The 21549-nt window shown below is 40.2% G+C and overlaps 1 protein-coding gene across 1 annotated transcript; it reads right to left on the bottom strand.

Moving 5' to 3' along the window:
- Nucleotides 1-14752: 14752 nt before the first annotated feature.
- Nucleotides 14753-17798, bottom strand: zic3 (zic family member 3 heterotaxy 1 (odd-paired homolog, Drosophila)). The gene is made up of 3 exons (XM_026145036.1): nt 16532-17798; nt 15608-15771; nt 14753-15027 (listed from the first exon to the last, which is right to left on the bottom strand). The coding sequence occupies exons 1-3, from the start codon at nt 17520-17522 to the stop codon at nt 14845-14847; spliced, it is 1338 nt and encodes a 445-aa protein (XP_026000821.1). The 5' UTR covers nt 17523-17798; the 3' UTR covers nt 14753-14844.
- Between the last annotated feature and the right edge of the window lie 3751 nt (nt 17799-21549).

The following is a 21549-nucleotide window of genomic DNA, read 5'->3' as shown; positions in this document are numbered from 1 at the left end:
GAGCATGACTGTTCCTTTCTTGTAGAATAAAGTGCAGGAGTTCTCTCTTCTTTTTTTTTGTACTTTGTACAGATGGGATGGGCTCAGTTTGCTCATCTTTCAAGGTACACATTCTGGTAGAGATTTGATGTAAGTAAGATTGTACTGTTTTAATAACCTATTATTTTTAATAACCTGCGAGACTGCAGCGTTATGCTTAATTAATGTGTGCGTTCAAGTGATACTTGTTTGAAGAAATCAAGATGGAGAGCTGAGGTCATAGCTGGTCCAGTGATTTGTTAGTTTCAGATGGCCACCGAGCATTAGTGAGTTAAATCCTGGAATCAGTCTGTGACCTTTCAGTAAGGTTACCACCACAAGGACTGTTTTTCATCTCCCTGGTGTTTTTGTTAGCACTAACAAGATTGACTTATAGCAGATTTGCACTACTGTGCATGTTGTAACCACTGCCTAACTAGCAGTTATTCATCTGCCCAGCAGCATAGTACTGGCATGAATGGGAATGTCTGATTTGTATTAACAGCTCAGCAGTCACATCTGTGTTTTTCAGGCAACAGCTTTGAACATGACTCAGCCAATCAAAACTGTCTGTTTTCTAACATCTTCTATTACCGAGGTAGTGAGTAAATCAGTATTTCTGTATAGCAGGCAGTTGCTGGGTGCGGTGCCAATGCGTGTGTGAATTACACCCATGCATAAAGCTGTCCTTGTGTCCTGCTGGCCAAGAGCTGCAGGGAAACTGGAAATGATCGTAAATTAAGCAGCACTTGGCTGAAGAAATCATACAAAATCTGGGATTGAAAGGAACATTTGGAATTATTACTAGAGACCATAAAAGGAGTTCCCATGAAGCGAGGAAGGCCAACAAAAGCGGGGTACAGGATATACAGTAGAGCAGTGCTAGACTACATAACAGACTGGTGGAAGAGGCAGAGGAAAGGTCAGATTTGCGATATGTCTCTTCTAGTAACAGTAGTGGTCATAAACTATTGTTCCAGCTGATGCCTGCCACTAGAGATGAATTATTCACTCACTTGTCAAATCAATAACGACCGGGTCTTTAGTGGCCTACTCTCCCCATGCCCTACTTATCGGTTTTGGGGGGAGAGGACACATCATTTGGAAAAAAAAAAGCTTGTGTAGAAAAGATTTTTTTAGTGGTTGGAATTCATTGAAGTGGACATATGGCCCCTCGCCGAGGGAAATTGGCTGTCAATTGTTGTCATTTTAAGGATTGTTTCTGGAAAATTGGGATTTTGAATGAAGAAGCACGAGTTACTAAAAAGTAAAGAAAAAAAAATCACCAAAGCTGGATTGAAATGAGCACACACGATTAATGTGGCAGTTTTGTTGAAATGCAATGTAGCAAATGGAGGTGGAGAGAAGGAGAGGAGGGGGGTTGCAGGATATGAAGTGAGTGGGTGGGTGGGGGGTTCTGGCAGGATCAGGGGATGTTGCCATGGCTTTAAGGGCATGGGCATGTTTAGATGGCACAGCCCACCCCCTGCACCTCTGCCTCTGTTCATGTGTCACTCACTGTCTTCCAGGCTGTAATTTTCCATCTACTGTAACAGTCTGGGCACATCGCCACCCAGGGAACTTTTAAAATAAATAAAGAATTCATTAAATAATTAGTATCCCCACAACAATCTCTTTTGTTCTGTCAATCTGAGTGCTCAAAAGTCACCCTGAGAGATGTAGAGAGAAAGAGGGTGAGCCAGCGAGAAAGAGAGGGGGAGCAAGAAATTAGTGGAAAAATCAATTTAAAAAAATTAAAAGCATTGAATTTTTTGAAATGCTTTTTACTTATCCGCCATTGATTACATCTAATTGGACCTCATTTCCTGAAAAACTAGTGTGTGTGCTTGCACGCGGATGCGCGTACTTGCATGTATGTGTGTGCATGTGTGTGTTTGTGACACTTGCTAATGGTTGGGTGCATAGATGATAACAACTTGGCTTAGAGACAGACAGATATGAAAGGCTGTCACTCTGAGCAGAGACAGCTATAATGGCCCCATGAATGTCTGTGTGTGCGTCTGCATATAAGTGAATGTGCATGTGTGTGTAATCATGAAAGGGTGATGATAGGGGCCACCACTTGGGGCCCAGCCATGCTTCCCAATCAAAAACTATCTGCTTGCTGGGTGCGCGTGCATTTGTGTGCTTGCTGTGTAGTGATTGCATAGGGTGAGACGGAGCAGAACTACCTCTTTGTCCCCTCCAAGATTTGACATTGTTGTCCCCCTTCCTTAGCCCAGCCCCTCCTGCCTCCTTGTTGTATGTGAGGTTAGCCGCCTGGAACATCATTGTATTTATGAACAGCTTGCAAAAGGACAAGACAAAATGTGAACCAGTTATTGACAAAAGATATAAACTCTTGAAGTAACTTAATCACAAAGACCCCTTCAAGGTGAGTCATAACGGGTAGATTTTTATTTATTTCATGAACATAATGTCGACTGCAAATAAAGTCTGGCTATTAGCGAGATTTCAAGCCAATAAAAGATAACTTAAAAACTTATGAAGGATGGTTTGGAGACAAACGGAGAAGTTAGTATTTGAAGCCTATAAAACGAACTACAAACGGCATTGAAAACTAAGTTTAGAGCTGATTTCAAACACTAACAAGAATTTCAGTAGCCTTTACTTTCAGTAAATGATAAATGAGGTATCTTTAAAATAATTGTACTTTTATTTCACAGCACAAAATATAATATACACACCTCTGCCTTACTGTGTGTTTTTACGTGCCTTTTTCTGAAAAATTGATTTAAATTTGAAGGTTGTTTCATTAAAATGAACTAAAAAGTCTACTAAAACACTAAAAGAACTTTTATAAAGTACGGCAGGCAAATTGTGCTCTGTGCGCATTGATATGACTTTTACAGACTGTAGTTTTAAGTGCTGGTTACCCTGAAGGGATTGTTAAACATCACATTAAACTGTTTTTTCCCCTGTTTATGTAAAGTTTTGGAATGTCACCTTTCAGCACTTCTTGGGCAACCAGAGGCACTTGTCGCTTCTGTCACTCCCATCTTTTTCTTTTCTCTAAGGGACTACATTGAGTCGACATTTCGTTTTTTCTGAAATTAATGGGGAATTAATGATTCCGTTATTCCCCCGCTGTGCGAGGAAGGGGGGGCTGGGATTCTTTTTTTAATCGCCCAACCTCTAGAAACTGATTGGAGCAGAAAAAATACGCCCAGTCCCCTTCTGCCAGGCCTCACAATGGAGGCGCTGATTTTTTTTGATAGGGTTCTGTGCTGTCAGGGGGCCAGCTGGAATTAGAAGTGGATTAATAATTTTAAACAAGGCTAAACCGCTTGGACTGTCTGCTCTTTCCAATGCTTAGCCAATGGTCCGTCTGCTCCCTGACCACATCAAAACAATCTAAAAACACTATATCTTCCTAATGAAGAGGGGTGGGTTTAGTTTATGGGCTTGAGAGAACATGAAAACATGCTTATTTAGACAGATTTCATGAGGTTCTAAGTCTTAGAACAAGCTGGGATTATTGTGAACACTCTGACATCACCAGAACAACATCCTTAAAAAAGAAGCATTGCTCTAACATTATGAGTAAAGTCAGAATTCAGTAGCCTGAACAATCTCCAGTTTATCTTCTGCTTTTCTTCTTTTTGATTAAGCAAATAAGTTTTTTTTGTATTGAGAGTTTATATTAAATGTGTGATGAAACTACATAAACTCTGCAAGTTACCTCCTAATACCATATGAAATAACAGTTGCTGCTAGGAGTTGAGATCCAGTGGCCAGAAAGCTTAGACCACCAGAATGGTGACCTCGGTCCGAGGAAAGATTAGGTTTAGCACCTGTGGGAGTTTTAAATGGTGAGACGCAAGGATTTGGGGGGTATTTGGAATGATCTCAAAGCAGACGTATTACCAGCTGATTTTGGGTATAGCAAAGCCTGGCAAATCAGACCCTGTTGGTGACATCTCTGAACCATGTCTCAGTAATCCCCATGTAATTTATGTGTGTGCTCAAGTATAAGTTTGTGTGTCTGTGCATCTGTTTGAGGGACCAACAGGAAAGGTTTGGCTTTGGCCATGTATGTGGGACTGGGAGTATCTTCTGGTGGCATGATTGGGCAGAAAGGGCACTCAGTAATGATATTTTTCCTCCAACTGGTACTCCCCTCTCAAAGGAAACTGAGAAAAAGGTATTCTAAGAGGCCCAGACAGGAGAAGACAGACTGCGGTGCACTGCACAAGTCGATTCCTTTTTACGGTTTTGAATCTAAATTAATTTACACTGCTTAATTTTAATAGGACAAATGCGCCTACGGAAAGATAAAGCACAGAGCAAAACAGGAATAAACTGGGCAAACTGAATATAGCATAAATCCATACTTTTTTCTTTTTAACTCGGTCATTATAAAAATGTTCTGTGAATGTAGCAGGAACATTAGCCCCCTTCTGAGCTATTATCTTGGCTGTCTGGTGTTGCAATTTTACACTCCACTGATTCTGACAAGCAGTACAGAGTCTGCCTGCCCCAGATTTCACCTTATTTAGGTAATACAGGAAAAAAATCATTCCCAAGACAAGGTAAATTAAACTGGGTATTCGACTGGCACACTGTTGCCAGTTTCAATTTAAAAAAAAAAATCTAAACAAAACACCATATAAAGTTTACTGTATATGCTTGAAACAAAATTAACCTTAACGCAGATTTTACTCTATTTCATAAAACTGCACATTTTGCATCAAACTCTTACCTAAAAATGCCACTTATATATTCATAGGTCAGCTTTCCTAAAAAAATGTTTGAAGTTGAAAAAAAATGAAGTTTGCTCACTAATTTGTTCAGATTCTTTTCTGTTAAGATTTTATTTTTTAAACCTCTTTTCAAGGTGTGAACTTGGTCGTTGAAGTCTGAGTTAGTGTCACGTCTTATAATATCATCTTTTACAACAGCTTCCATCAGCCTTATTTCCAGTGTATGCACGGCTGCGCTGTAAGTGTAACTGACAGACAGGAGAGGTTCTTACATTATTTATGCTTCGGAAGAATGAAAACAAAACGCCTGCGTAGTAAGGTTTGGCAGTATTAAACTTCTTGCTGACCTGCGGCGCAGCTTGAGTTACAGCACCACACCCTTTTGTTTTATTCAGAGGAGAAATCTATCTAAATTACGTTAGCTTTATTTTACGCTTTAAAAAGAAAGAAAGAAAAGAAATAATCGCGTTTAAACAACGAATTACCGACGAAAAACACCACAAAGTACACCAATGGATTTAAAAAGTCTCGATTCGATTCTTGAAATGTTGTTGTTGTTTCTTTTTTTTTTTTTTTAAATCGCGCCGTTTTAACCCTTTAACGACGAAATTTGTCTGTTATTTAAGTTTCAGTAGCGATTAATTAAAATGGAAAGAATTTTCTTGAAGTGTTCCCCTCTTCTGACTTTGACCCCGTTTTAAATGAACTCGGTTTCTCTGCCTTCATCGCTCCCAAATCTCTCAAGAACAAGACAAGTGGGTCGTTAATAATTTGACTGCGTACATTTTCTTTTTCTGTTATTTGGAGTTGCGCAATGGGGGAAGAGGAAGGTCACTGCAGCTGGAAAACACGGGCCTTGTAGTTTCTTTTGTTTTAAATGCGCTCAGTCCGACCGTTTAAGTTAGCAGAGAAACATATGATTTAAAATTATAATCAGCTCATAATAATATTGATATATTATTATTATTATTATTATTATTATTGTTATTATTATTAATAGTGATATTGATAATAATAACAGTAGTAGTAATCGGATAATGGACAAATTGCTGTTGTTTATGCTGTTGTTTGTATCATTAATAGAAGATGAATCTAATAATATTATATTAACACTGGCACAGTTGGCTTATTACTCTAATTAAAATATGTTGCATTGTAAGGCCTGTTAAATATATTTAGCTTCATGCATATTTATATACCTATGTTTTTGCAAGTTGGGCAGATGATAAAAATAACAAAATTGGGAAGAAATTGTTTATTTAGTATAACAAAGAAAGGAACAACTTAAAAAAGTACTGTTGTTGTTGGAGCAACAAGTCATTTTCCACTTGTTTAGGGCCTGTGCAGAAGAACTGTGGAGAAAAGTTCACTAAGCCTGCTAAGCCTCACTCTCTCCATTAGGAGACAAATGTCACAGAGATGGAGAGTTTATTTCAAAGATACTAATAAAATAGGTATTTACCGTTGTTATATTTGAGTATCTTGCAAGCTCTCATCGTTTATAGCAGATAATGCACAATATAGTTGACCTGTCACTCACATGACCACAAATCTCTCTGGGTCTTGAATTTTTTAATGATTTTTTAAAGCTGAAACTCAAAACCACTACCATACTGGTTTACATACAAGGATAAATTGGCCTGTTTAGAACTATAAGGTAACTACAAATGGCTCCAAGTGCAGTGCAGCACGCACTTTTGCAATGCTTGTGGAAAACAAAGTCCCCTCTCTTTTGTTACTGGTCTTCAGACAACAATTGAAACAGGAAAAGCAATTATTGAAGAGATTGTCCCACAGGCTCTGAAAAGCTATCAGCATGAGGGTTGGGATTGGCTTGGGGGACACCTATGGCCCCATGCATTATCCTGGCATGAGGTCGCTTTGGCAATCGCCTGCCAATTTCCACCAGCACCTGGCTTTCCCATCCCTCCCCCCTTCATCATGCCCTCCTACCTGGTTCCCTTTTCTCCTCCTACACCTCCTCCTCTCTCAAAAAAAACCAAAAAAAAAAAAACCCCTGTGTGCCTGTTATTGTCCCAGGATGGGGACCATTAATAGAACAACAAAAAGAAGAATAAAATCTGTACTGTTCGCTGAGTATGCCACAAAGTTGAAGGCATGTAATCACACTGCATTGTTTCCCATCATGATGGAATTGATTGTTGATACTTCTTGGGGAGAAAATCTCTTTGACTCAGCTTTGATAGAGTAGTTAAACACAGAAATGTGAAAATACCTGCAAACCAAAAAACTGCAGAGTGTATATCTTATGTTGCGAAAATATGAGCCAGTGGTGTACTGTTTGGCCAAAAGGCACAGTTGGAAAGCAGAGCCTAGATTAGTGGAAAAGTGGGAAATAACTGGTGCTATGTCTAACACTTTTTATTATGGCTGTTGAAAACCTGTATAACACAGCTGTTGAATATAACTCTCTTTTAGCACCAGAATCCCCGCCACCCACACAAAAACCTGGTCTTTCTCTGTTAGCCAAACACATCTTATTACAATAAGATCACCTCTGATCATGGGCTTACAAGAGCTAACAAGGGCCAGGGCATTACATATGAAAATCCAGATTGCATTGTTGTTGCCTTATGCTTGCCATTGTGTGTCATGCTTCCTCTCTTTACTTATATTAATCATTACAGCAGTCTCTGCTGCTGGCATAGCACAGATGTTAGCGCATACTAAAACACCGGTTCCTATCCTTAACCCTCTTGAATGACTGCTGCAAATGCAAGAAATGACACCTATTGTTTCCTTCAAAATATAATATTTTTCATATTTTTTATGTTTTTCTTTCCTTGACTCTCACAGAACCTCAAACATATTTCGTGTATATATTTATGCTATATATACCTTGGTCCCTTTTCATTGTTATTCTCTTTGCAGGAATGTGACTGCAATTGTGTGTGCACATTTGGAAACCTGCTTTAAAAGATGCATGCGTGGAGGGTGAAGATTATTTTTGTTTCACAGAAGGCACATTATAGCACCATGGTAGTCATAACCACAACAGGTCTGTTCATCTCACGCAGTTAGGCCCAGTCTTTAAGGAAATAGACTCAATCAGTGTTTTTGGTTACTAGTAACTGGCAATGTTGACTGTCAGTCCTGATCATATTTGAAGCATATAACAAATATAAAAGAAAAAGTAAAGCAAAGTCAAGTTGGGTTAAACAAAACACGTAAAATAATCCTAATATAAACCCTTTCACAAAAAGCAGAATTCCCCCCTGAACAACATATTGCCTACATCCTTCTTCAAATGCAATCAATTTGTCATCATGGTGACACTAGTTATCATGTTATGTTTCCTGAATTTAAATCACAAAGATTGTTTTCAGTCTTTAAAGGTGAATATACTCTATTTCTAAAAATAAAAAAGCAGGTCAACTCCCACCGCCTGCCTGAATGGGAAGTTGCGGGAAAAAAGTAGTTATCGTTCATTGTTTCTTCCTTTGTTTTTCTGATGCCAGAAATCATGTAAACACGTGCTGAGGCTGTGGCGGGATGTTGTTCATGGTGCTATCCCTGCCTCATGCATATCCATAACGGATTAAAGATTGCGCAGACATTATGCAACTAGATCTCCCCCCTTTATGCCTTGATTGGCATTTCTGGGACACAATTGGTATTGTTGTTTGTTTTTATTTACTTCTTCATCTATCTATCTATCTATCTATCTATCTATCTATCTATCTATCTATCTATCTATCTATCTATCTATCTATCTATCTATCTATCTATCTATCTATCTATCTATCTATCTATCTATCTATCTATCTATCTATCTATCTATCTACCAACCTTCAACATGTGGATGTTCACACTAAACCCATGTGCGCCCTCTGATTGCTCTGATGTTCCAGCAAACTTAAGAGCGTGCAGCCGCTCAGGGCATTGCGCACGCGCGAACAAAATCGCCGTGACAGGCAATGAACGAGCTCTTTAAATAATGGAAAGACGCTCTCCAATTCTAATTCATTGTCTTAAGAAGGGGGCTAAATTAACGACATTGTCATTTTTATTTGAAGAGAGCAATGAATATGTGAGCGCAGCTGTCCGTCCCCTCGGGGAAGAACCCGTCCTGTGAGCTTGAGTCTGTCTTGTGCTCTCAAGTTGAAAAACAAAAAAAAGTTTGTTGGAGATGCTGAATCACGCGTTTAATGCGATCTGAACTAATTGTAGCTCTTTGTTGACTCTGCAGGTGATGTAAAGGCCAAATATAATGGCCGCTTTGGCTGTAATTAACGATTTAATTGCAGGTGGTGAGAGTTAAGGGCACACACTGTTTAACGGTTTAAGTGCACGTCAGCATTACACCTTTTTTCAATAATATGCATCTCAGCGATTCATAAAACTGCTTTCGCTTCCTCAAGGGAGAGCAGTTAGGGAGAGGCTTGTTATTGCTCCTGTTTGGGAGGAAGCATCACAACCGCAGCGTTCAGGGCAGAGCAACGGGTCATTAAATGGATGTCAATTGCTCATTTACCCATTTGCCACCTCTCAAAAGTGTTGAAAATATATCTGTCAAAAGACAAACGCAAGGCACAATTGCTGAACATCTGCTTTTCTGAATGAACGTTTGCCAGAGACCTTACTCCAGGGACCTATTAGCTTTGATTCCTGCGCCCGCTCTGATAAGGAATTCATCAAGTTTCTGACACCCTGCCAGATGTTGGGGAATTGCCGCTGTCTCCTGTTGGACATCCTGCTAATGGATTGTCTTTCAGCTCACAGCATAATAGAAATGTTTTTGAAAGAATGCTTTGTTTATCTTGGAGGGAGGTGGCTAAGAAGCCTCGAAGTAAATTTTATTTCGAATTATAATCCCCAGGTGCATTTTTTAGGCAATTTGTTGCTGCTGTCAAAGTGTGAGACGCTTTAGAAACTGAACTTGGTGAGTAACTTATTTTATTTTGCGATGTTTTGTTGTTCTTTTGTGGAAATGACAGGCCAACAACTTCCACTCATCACCTCGTGCGACACAGTGTTGGGGGCAAATAAATCGTCACGAAATGTGCATTAGGTGAGCGTCCAACCTAGCCTAGTGTGAGTGAGTTGAAGGATAATTGAAGGCAAACACAATGCCATTGTGTTCAACAGTTTCCATCACAAAAGCCACAAAACACCTTAACATATAAAGAAACACGTGGACTAAGGCACCTTGCGGATGCATATTCAGCACCCTGCCGAAGGTGAAACAACCTTCGATTAACTTCAGCACAAAAGGAGGCTTTTAATTATCAGATGTATGCAACTGATTGTTTATGAAGCTATATGCAGCCGCGTGCTGTTACAAATCCGTTTCATTTCAATCTCTAATTGTCACGCTGAGTTTAGAGGCACTATTCTGGTTAACCGTGTAGTTTTAATGCCTTCATTAAAAATATATATAAATATCAGCAGTGTCAGATTTTTCGTTTCTGTATGCGGAGATGGAAACCCTCTTATTTCACTCACATTCATATCCTCACACAGAGAAACAGTACACACTCCCATGCTCGGTGCAGTTATTCCATGATGCTTCAGTTTTGGCAGCATCCCATTAATTAAAGAGTGATGGGATAAAACCTGAACGTGTATCAGCAAAGCGGTCATGTGCAGATGTGCAGGCGCTGTCTCCGATACAGAGTATCCCAACTGCCGTGCTGCTGTGCCTTTGAGCAAAATAGAATACACCCTAAGTTATTAAACAGCCTTGTGTCAGATAACCCCTTGCTTAAAGTGTCGAATAAAAGCTAATAATAGCCTTGCATCTCCAGCTCTATCTTTTAACCTACTAACCGAGTTACTTGTGAATTGATCGAAATTTATCTTTGCACTTTGTGTCCAATAATGACTTAATTTTCAGTTAGCGATGAATTAGCTGCTGTTTTTTTTCTTTTTTTTCTTTTAAAGATCACAGCCTCCGTTGCGTGACAAAAGGCGTTTGGGACCTGCTTGTGTCAGTTTATCCTCTTAGAGCGAGCTCTCCCGCTTAGCCAGCGAATACTCTGCTACTGAGAAAACCGAGGAAGGTAAAGGGGTTGGGGTTGACCAATCAATCCGATATAAAACTTCAGCGGCGTGCGCAAGCGAGACGTACGTCTCAGTCCATTTTTTCCCCTGCAAAATGCACCCCCCCCCTCTCTCCGCACCCAGCCCCCCCGCTCCCCTCCGCCTCCGATCCCTTCCTCCCCCACCACCACAAGAAGACTATATAAGCGGAGAGATTATAGGCTGCTGCACGCTGCCAACAGTCAGCTGCCATCCTCCGAGTGCACACACTGGAGCCCAGTACGGCAATCCATAAGATAACCCAAGATGAATGAGCAGGCTAATTGAGAGCCAGTTGTTGTCTGCTACAGTGGGACATTGTTGTTATACAGCCGCTTGTCTTTACACAACTGCATCCACGTGACCATCACTGCTTTCTAATCCATTGAGAACCCACTAGAAAAGAGCCTTTCATGTTTTTTCCTCCGTCTGGGTTGAATCATCGGTACCGAGTTCTCATATAGTGTGGAAATGATGGCTTGTTTTAGGAAACAGCTTGAATGCACCTTATTGGCAAGCTGCATTTTAATTGCAGAGTTAAACGCACCCCTACATTAATGACCCAAATTCACATGAATGTGCTTTTTAATGACACGTAAACTGAGGTGTGATTAACTCTTAAATGTAGGTATATTAGAGTTGTGTTTATTTCCTCGTAGTATGCTTTCTTTACTCTTATCACGGTCACCTGCTGCGGGTCAGAGCGCAGCCACGTCTGTGCTTAGGACATCTCAAATCCGCGCGTAAAAATGCAACCTTCGTGCGAGCCGCCGTGCTTCGGAGAAAGCCGGGTCTCGGTTATTTGACGTCACGGTGTGTGAGAGGAGCAACTTGAAATGTGCGACTAGACTAGCTGGGAAGGGAGGGAGGAAAAGGGTAGGAGGGGGAGGCAAGGAGGGAAGGGGTGAAAAGAAATGAAATCAAACCAAATGCGAAGGGTGCGCTTGCGCAAAAGTAGAACAAAACAGAATTAGAATCAGTTTTTCTCAATAACTGTTTATAGCTGAAGAATACTGTGTGGTGGGGGTTTAAAGTAACCCTCTGTGTCAGACTTACCGGGAAGTAAAGTCGTCAGATTACACCAGTCTCCCAGACAGAGCAATAGGAAATGTGCATTTGTTGTTGTTTCTTTTATTTTAAAGCACTGAATAAATTCCTATTTATTACACGGGGCTTTCCCGATGTGTGCATGTGCACTTGTTGTAATTCAGACAGATTTTTTTCGCCGTTTAAATGCTTATTATGGCGCCTATTGATGTGTGTTAACTCCTTTGGTTGTTTTTTATGTAGCTGTGCCTTGTTCGGGTAGTGGGAGACGCTGAGGCACTGCCACTTTTGGCAACGATTCCTGCTCCACTTTCACGGTCACACAGTGTCCTCAGTTGCCCGTCTTCCACTCTGCATGACAGGATTATTATATATTTTTTTCAATCACTGTAAGCAGTCATTGAAGAAGAAGAAAATAAACTTTACATTTGCAGCTTTCATAGTCATAAACAGATGCCTTACCGGCCTTTCTAAAGTCCCTACACACTGCCAAGAAGTGGTCCTTCAACTTCCTCCCCCTAGGATTTCCATTGAACACACACACACACACACACACACACACACACACACACACACACACACACACACACACACACACACACACACACACACACACACACACACACAAGGCCAAGATACTAAGATGGCGCCTTAATCAGTGTCAAGTTCAAGTGACTCCTACTAAATAGCATGGCAAGCAGTGTCGGTTATATGCGTTAACATGCAGGGTGCAGAACAACATGCTGATAATAATCAACGGCGCAGTCTGACAGTCGCTTTTCATAATGTTTTGTTTAATTTCAGTCAAAATTTCCGTTCACATTTCTTCATAAATAGTTGATAAAATAAATCAACCAACATACAGTAGCCTAAAAAGTACAAGGAACGTTTGACTCTGGTAGCTATAGGCTAACGCATAGGCCTGCTGTTGTAACATGGTTTGCCTCGATGTGGCACAGTGACACAGTTCATCAGTAAAACATTTTTGCTCTTCAGGAATAACTTGGATTGTGACCCATTTCTCCCAGAAAGTGTTACAACATCACATTCTAGCTGTGTTTATACATCAGATATTATTCTCTGACCTCTGGACATGGGGCAGAAAGGTGGTGGGAATAAGAAAAAGTACTTCTTTTAAATTAAGGTATAGAAAATAGCATATAAAACATATATTCCTTAAATTATTTAAATAAACTTATTTCATATATCACTGTCAAGAGGTACCGTTTTTACATTTTATTTTAAAAGTAGTGCTGGTGGTCTGAAATTGTTCTCATATGAGTACAATATACTTTGTGTATGCATAATATTTAATTCTTGAGAATAGGTTACAATGCAATGCTGTAACTCTTTTTGCCACTGAACGTGTTCTCCCCAACCCACATAGATCTAGAATTCCTTCCACTAAATTTTGTTAAACACAAAAATGTCATCTTGACAAGTTATTCACACAAAACAAGCAAATGTGTAATCAAACTGCTCTATATGCAACACCACAACAAATAACACGCTTAGTTTCACAGAATTACATTTAAAACAATGCAAGCTGACAGACAAAAAAAACTTTTTTATTTTTGAAGATACTGTGTTGTGACAGTTCCATTGTTGCCGATGCACACATTTAAACATACTTGCACAAAGACACTGCTGGAACTAGAAAGGTTGCCATACTGGCGCATATAGTTCGGCTCTTGACCTCAATTTGAAATACTCAAAATGCTGTCACCTTGATTTGGAAATCATGACTTCGCACACTCTAAGACCTGTAGTATAGGAGTGCAATAGGCTGATGGGTTCATTCTTTTCTCTCTTTTTTTTCTTCTTCCCCCAATACTGAGTTTATGCTAAGATTGACATCTAGTTCTGATTCTATAAAAGTAAAATACACAAAAAGTTTAAATTTAACCAAAAATAAAGATAACAACAGAACCGTTTTATAGCTTCTCAGCTCAACTGAACTCAGCTCTACAAAGTCAATGATTTTACATGTCAATGGTCTCATAAACAAAATAAAAGTGACGGAAATATCTGCATTATATATAGACAAATCCATAATATTCATATAAATGATTTAATTAATCCAAATAAGACACATGTAGGCCTATTGGTTAAAAAGGAAAAAATAAAACAACAACAAAAAACAGAAGGATACAATCGCGATGTTGGAGCTTTAGTTTATCATTTGTTCCATGTTAAGCTGGTTATGACCAAAACTGTACAGTTCTTGTTAGAAAACATTTCCATAAATATCATTTAAGTTTCAGAACTTATACCCATAATTAAATTACAAATTGATAAATATGGCATCATGGATATGTATTTACAACGGTATTAACAAAAGGCAACGTTATATTCAACGGTAACAATCGTAACCTAATACCACATTTCTCCACCTGAAAACGGACGTTGACAACAGATTCGACCCCATCAAACAAGGAAATACATTCACGAGATAATATTTAGTTATGATTTTTTTTTCTGTGTTCAAGTTCATGACAAAGACTTTGGCACGTTTCTTAAGACTGTTTGAAGTTTCAACAATCAATTGAAGAGGCGACAATAGAGCGTCACCGTTATATAAAACAGCGTGAAATAATTTTCCTTTTTTATTCTTTTTTTTAAATAAAAATTTGAGAAAATACATAAAATGAAAAATAAAACATTTTTTTCTGAAAACTTTAACTAAAGGATAAAAAAACATTTATTTATATTGAGAAAGTATAGCGTTTATTTATTCGTGATTTATTTGATTTCCTCAAAACTGCGGAATAAAAGTCAAATTTCGTGATCCTGAGAACGGACGTGGCCTGCTTGGTGCTGGCTTTTGCTCTCATCTCCTGCTGTTGTTCTTGTTCCAATCCCATTCGCGTGTGTTTGCGTGTGTATCTGATGATGATGTGTGCGTGTATGTGTGTGTGTATGTGTGTGGAGTGAAAATGAATAGTTTTTTTTAATGTTTTTTTTCCTGCTCATCCTCTTGGTCCACATTGAGAGGGAATTTGTTCTTCTGACTTCAAACGTACCATTCATTAAAGTTGGGTGCCAGTCCTTCGCTGTGACCAGACGTGTTTTGTACGGCTGACGGCGGCGTTTTTGTCGGGTCCTCAGTGCTGGCTGAGACCAGGACTGGCGGTGTGGACGACTCGTATCCGGAGCTTGCTGCTGGAGACGATTCAGATCCTTGAGACTCATGAACCTGCAAAACATGGGGACACGAGCACTGAGTTACTGAGGCAGTCATTGTAAACGGTGACCTTTAAGTGTCTTTATGGAAGGAGGCTGAACTTAAATGCGGATTAGCTCTGAGTTTTATGGGGCAACTGTAATGGTAAACAGGCGAGCTTCTGGACTGCATAGAAATATCCGCATCAACACACTGTTAAAGTTTATATAAAAATAGGTTTTCTCAAAGTACTAGATGGTTAAAATATATTTAAAAAAATTGCTTATTGCTAGCGGATATTTATAGAAGACGGCTATTTTAAAGAAAAATACAAATCAAAATCCATCATCAGAGAACAACAACAAAGGGGGAGTTTTTTTTTAAAACTATTAATCGTTTAATCTTTTAGCTATTTAAAATCAAGAGCCGCTAACACACTAATTGTGATTGCACACCATTTTTGTACCTTTTTTTGCAGTGTGACTGGGCTAGCCTATAACATCTTAAAAAAAAAGCCTAAAGTTGTGATGGTCTCTGTCTGTGGTAAAGGAGGTGGAGTGGCGTGTGTGTGAGTGTGTTAATGTGTTTAAGGAGTAATGAAGACGTTAATTACCTTCATGTGTTTCCTGAGAGAGCTAGGGTGTGTGTATGACTTGTCGCACACTTTGCAGATGTATGGCTTGTCTGATGTGTGCACATGCATGTGCTTTTTCCTGTCGCTGCTGTTGGCGAAGCGTCTGTCACAGCCATCAAATTCACACTTAAACGGCTTCTCACCTGGAGGATTAAATAAACATCGTGAATTACCCCTCAATGGCCCGCACAAACAAACCCCCATTGTAACACCGACTGTAAATCCGAAGACACAAGATGTAAATTGTCTGCAGCCTATTATATAACAGAGTAACCTACATTCTCGGGGCGACATGGATACTGCTCCACTACTACACACTGCTCTGTCAGGCTTTATTTATTCAAGAGGCCTGCTCCTTCATGCTACTACTGGCCTCCTCAGTGCGTGTGCTCTTGTATAGTAAATACTGAATCAACAGGGCATTCTGTACCGTGCACTGACTGAACTAGAGCGACAATTATGAACGCAGCCAGAAATTGCTTACTTGTAATGTGTTCAAAAAGCACACGAGCCCCGTGTCTGCCCTAAGCACCAATACAGCAAATGCACCGAAAGTTTGGCGTAAAGTAAATGAAGTATCTTTTGGACTGGCACAAAACTTCTCAGGACAAAAGCTGCAAGAATTAACGAGGCTGAACACTACAGCAAAGTTGCAGAGCAATGTGGTTTATACTCTACTGTGGAAACATTATCCAATCTGTATATTTTCATATAATTTCGAAAAAAGGAAACTGGGAGCTTATCGCCATTAGAAAAGTTGGTCCAATTTCTGAAAAGGACCTCGTAAACAATAACACAACAACATGCACGTTTATATCTGGAACACTGAAGCATGGGGTCTATTTAAAAATAGGCTCTCTTTCTATATTTTTTACATGATGCTAAGATGCTGTTGGTGCCTACCTGTATGTGTTCTTTTGTGTATTTTCAGGTTTTCCGATCTGGCGAATATTTTCCCGCATCCGGGGAACGGGCATGGGAACGGTTTCTCGCCCGTGTGCACACGGATGTGATTGACGAGTTTGTACTTGGCCTTAAAAGATTTCCCTTCTCTCGGGCAGTCCTCCCAGTAGCAGACGTGGTTGCTCTGCTCGGGGCCGCCGACGTGCTCCATGGACACATGAGTGACCATCTCGTGCATGGTGCTGAAAGTCCTGTCGCAAGTCTTTTTGGGTCTGTTCATCTGGTTCTCGTCTATCCATTTGCATGATAATTCTTGCTTGATCGGTTGCCTCATGTATCTAAAGAAGGCTCCCGGACCGTGGTGTGTCGGCACATTCATCCCCATATTCATGTTGATGGGGTGGTTGTAGTTGTGGAGCTGAGCCCCGTAGTGGTCTGTCCGAGGGCTCGCTACAGGACGATACGGATCAGGTCTGCCGAAAATGTCCCCGCGCAAGCCAAGATGCATTTGGCTGTTAACAACATGTCCACTGGATGAAGTGTGGCTCACTCCCTGGTCATGAAGTCCTGGAAACAACAAATGTCCTGGGTTATCGGTGATCCCGGGCGGCCCGTGGAGGCTCCCCGCCGAAGCTGCAAAGATCCCATGCTGGGTGCTCGGAGCTGTGGACTCTCCAACGCTCCGGTTCCGGAAGAGAAAGTCTCGTGTTGAATTGAAAGCTCCCCCGCCGTACGAGCCCACCTGCCCGCCGTGAGAGTGTCCCAGTGCAGCTGCATATCCACTGGCTTGCGGTGTGAAAGCTGATGTCTGGCTGGAAGCGATATCGTGAGCCACGGGGCTGATTTTAAAAGCAGCGGAGTGGGAGGAATCACTGAAGGGATTCAGTCCCAGACTAGGGTCTCTGTTCCCGATTTCGTGGTGCCGCGGCGTCCCGAAGCCCCCCACTCCTAACGATGCAAACTGCGGACCGCTATCAAGAAGCATAGTCATGAGCTTGAAGCAAACTCAGGAGCTGGGAAGAAAAAAACTGAAAATAAAATTAAAATCCAGTTTAGCGGAGCGCGCAAGCTGCACACTGCGTCGAGATGTACCACGTTGCGCGGAAAAATCCAAAAACAACAAAAACAAACCAAGCCAAAATGGGGAAAAATCCTATGCAAAGAGTTGGGAGAAAAAACTCCCGTTGACTGCAATCCGTGAGAAAGAGGATCAAACTTCCCCCCCTTACCAGGCGGATGATGTCCTTGGACTGATAAAGTCAATCACTCACTCCCAGAACATAAATGAACTCGGGAGGCAGTGCTACGACGGCCAATCGGCGTTCTGCTACCCCTGTAACACGTGACTGCGACGAAGGGTGGTAATTGGCTTGATTTCTGGTGATTGGCACAGTTTGTTATTGAAGATGGCAGTTCGTCTCAATTGCTTTCATTTGATTGGTTGTTGCAGGCATTATTTTGCAGGTATAACAACGCTCTAGCGCAGATCCTGCATGTGTTATGTGGAGCGCATGTCAAATGCAGCCGTACACGAGTCGTACTCCTGATGAAACTCCCAAACAATTTTAAAGATTCAGAGAAATATATAATCTACAATCTGTAGAGGATATACTAGAAAGTTAACTTTTCGAGCAACCACTTATGGCACTTTTGAACTGAAATTTGTAGTATTGAACTTAGAAAAACTAAAATGTATTGTAGGTTTTATATAGTATCTATCTATCTATCTATCTATCTATCTATCTATCTATCTATCTATCTATCTATCTATCTATCTATCTATCTATCTATCTATCTATCTATCTATCTATCTATCTATCTATCTATCTATCTATCATTATCCTTTATTTTTTCTCTTTCATGTGACCAGTTTGGCTCTTATTAACTGAAAACTTGAATGTACTTGGCGCAGTTCCAAAATGTGGCTTTCTTGAAGCCGCTTGAAAGGGGAGGGGGTATTTTTTTTATTTTTTTTTTGCAAAAGCTCTATAGGGTGTAAGACGGAGGAATAAAAGACAGAAAGAAAGATGGCAGTAATTGTAATATCCTGAGATTTTTTCGCTCAGCCAAAAAATTCGTGCCATTGAGCAAGTTTCACAGGGCTGCCGCTGACTCGCTGCAGGACACATAAAATCTGATCAAGTTCAGAGACGCGCTGAGTGCTTCAAGCGGCGCTTTTTAACTCCAAGCCTTTCACATCCTTTCCCCCTCAATCTGTCCCAGGAAGGAGCTCACATTCTTTATTTTAGGGGATCTGGGCTAAAAAAAAAAAAAAAGCGAGAGAAAAAAGAGAGAAAAAAATCAAATCAGTCCTTCATTCTGTTCTCGCCCTCATCCTACCGCATTCACTCCCAGAACATTTCGTCGAGAAAGAGTTATAGATTGAAAAGGTGAGTTTTCCTACTTATCCGTCGTCTTTCTGTGCTAGAGAGAGAAGAAGAGGCCTGTGTGAACTGCATGCTGTGGAAGTGCTAAACTCTACACTTTATTTAGCCCGTGGAGGTTACACGGGATTTAGTTTTGTTGAAGTGAACCTCGGCTGCTTAGTGTTTAGGCCTGTTACTCATATGTTGATTCAGTTGTTGCAAGAACCCGCAAACCTCTGTTTTTTCTTTTTCTTTTTCTAACCAGCTCGCATACTAATATAACATTTACGCTTTTTTTACATAACGACTCGACAACATAACTCAATAACTTATTTTGAAGGGGGGAGAGGGAAAAATGAGATTCACTTCATCGTTTTCCTCCATAAGCCGCTCTCTCTCCCTTTCCCTCTCCCTCTCTCTCGCTCAGCCTCTCTCCCTCCCTCTCTCTACTTTTCTTCATCTCTCTCCCTTTCTCTCTCTCTCTCACGACGAAGGGATAGCCTCTCACAGTTTACTCCCCCCTTCATTCTCACACACTCGTCTTCTCATACTGCAACACAGTAAGCGCGTACACACACACACACACACACACACACACACACACACACACACACACACACACACACACACACACACACACACACACAGTGTAAGACGAACACATACACACAGAGAAAAAAAAACTCATCGGGATTTATTGCGACCTTTGTGAACTTTCGCAAGCGACAAGCAGCCTGTTAAGTTTTCCTAAACTCCCTCCATATTTTATTGGCTCGTTGAAACGTGAATGCTCCATACACCACTTAAGGTTATGTGCCGTGTATTCGCAAGCCATATTACCGCTATGAAATAATTAAGTGACATGGTTAAGATGAGTCACAAATGTTTGTGAGCCACAGAGCAGCAGCGTAGGCACCGAGCTCTTGCTGAGAAAAAGGGGGGGGGGGGGGGGAGCTGTCATCAGCCAGGCCTAATGTAAAGCAACTGTTGCTTGAGAGTTAAATTTAAAACTACCGCTGATCTCTTCTTGTATCCTGGCATTTGTTGAATATTTTTTATTCAATTCACTGCACGAATGTGGAATTTGACAACTGGGGACATCAAACACTCATTTACTAATTATTCATGCTCTCATCAAAACAAACATAAAGAGAGTCAGGATTACAAGAGTATTAGGTAGCATTTTTATTTATTTTTTTATTTTAAAATGTCTGTTTTGTTCTGTATTTTATCCACGACTTCTTGCCAGGAAGGGGAGCATTTCCCGGGAACGTTAACATTATTATTATTATTATTATTTATTATTGAACAATAGAAAATGTGGGAACTTTCAAATAGTGGGGAAATAAACTTTCCAAAACTAACGTGACTGCGGTTTTGCGTATTGTTTGTCTCATGCACACCAGCTTTTTTTTTTACCCCAAATATTTAACATCGAGCTCTGCGCTGAGTGGCGTTTTCCTCTCACGTTTGGACGTATCTATTTAATTTAATGTAGGTAAAGCTGCAAATCCATTTTACAATCATACTGATTTGTATATTTAATTTAATATTTTTATATGTTCTTTTTAATGGCCAATTGCATTAAATTCTTGCAGGAATATGCATATATATCATTACTTTGTATTTGGGTGTGTGTGTTTTTATTCATTCTGTAGCTAGACACATGTCATCTCCCCCCCCCTCCCCCCCCCTTTTTAAGTATCCGTAATGAAACGTGCCAATTTATTGAAGGCTCTTCTGCAGGACTGCGGTATTTATAATTTGCTTATTTAGTTATCTTTCCTGGGATTACCTCACTGGGCGTTGGAATAGCCTATTGGTTATAACATAATCTTCTTCCAACTGAGCATGCGCGTTACCTAAAAAATATCAGAATATTTTAGTGTGCATACCTCTGTGACAGTAGGCCCACTGCTGCTGGAAAAGAGCAGAACATAATCATCACCCTAAATGGTAAACATCTCACATTTATATGTTTATTCTAACTAGATGTGTTAGAGTCAGTAATTATAAAGGATTTTTCCATTGTGTAATTTCGTAAATGACCTAGATGCATGGTAATTCTATTCTTATATAAACCAGTAGACATATCACAGCCCAGTCTTTTTTCTCTCTCTGTGTATGTGCGTGTAGCAAAGTTGAGTGATTTTTTTTAGTCCATGATGTCTGGCCTGTGGCCCACACTATGTTTGGCCGGCTTAGGCCGCTAGTGCTATAGACAAGTTTGTGGACTTGAAATTAACTCAGTAGTGACCAGACAGAAGTATAACCTTAATCTCTCCTAAAATGGAAAAGCTGCAACCGAATGCCACTGTATGTGATCCTGTTTTCAGTATTTACATTTTAAAATGTAAAGTAAAGTGATCAATGTATCCCAGAGGCACAATTACATGGATGATTCTGTGATTCACTGTTTTGGATAAATAGACAATGTGAAGATTGAACTTCCACATTTTGCTGTGGTTTAAATGTGTCATGTCTGTTGCTTGATTTATTAAGAAAATGAATTGTGGTGCTTTGTGTGTTGAATAAGGGTGCATTCTCTATCACTTTTCCCACTTCTCTTATATTCGACGGAGCTTAAAACACTACAGTGGCTCAGGTTCGCATTCACTCGAACATCCAGTAAATTTAATAGAGTCTGAGAAT

Source organism: Astatotilapia calliptera, chromosome 2 (genome assembly GCF_900246225.1).
Source record: "Astatotilapia calliptera chromosome 2, fAstCal1.2, whole genome shotgun sequence".
NCBI lineage: Eukaryota > Metazoa > Chordata > Actinopteri > Cichliformes > Cichlidae > Astatotilapia > Astatotilapia calliptera.
Note: the sequence above shows the minus strand (reverse complement) of the source record. Positions and strands in the feature narration are given on the sequence as shown.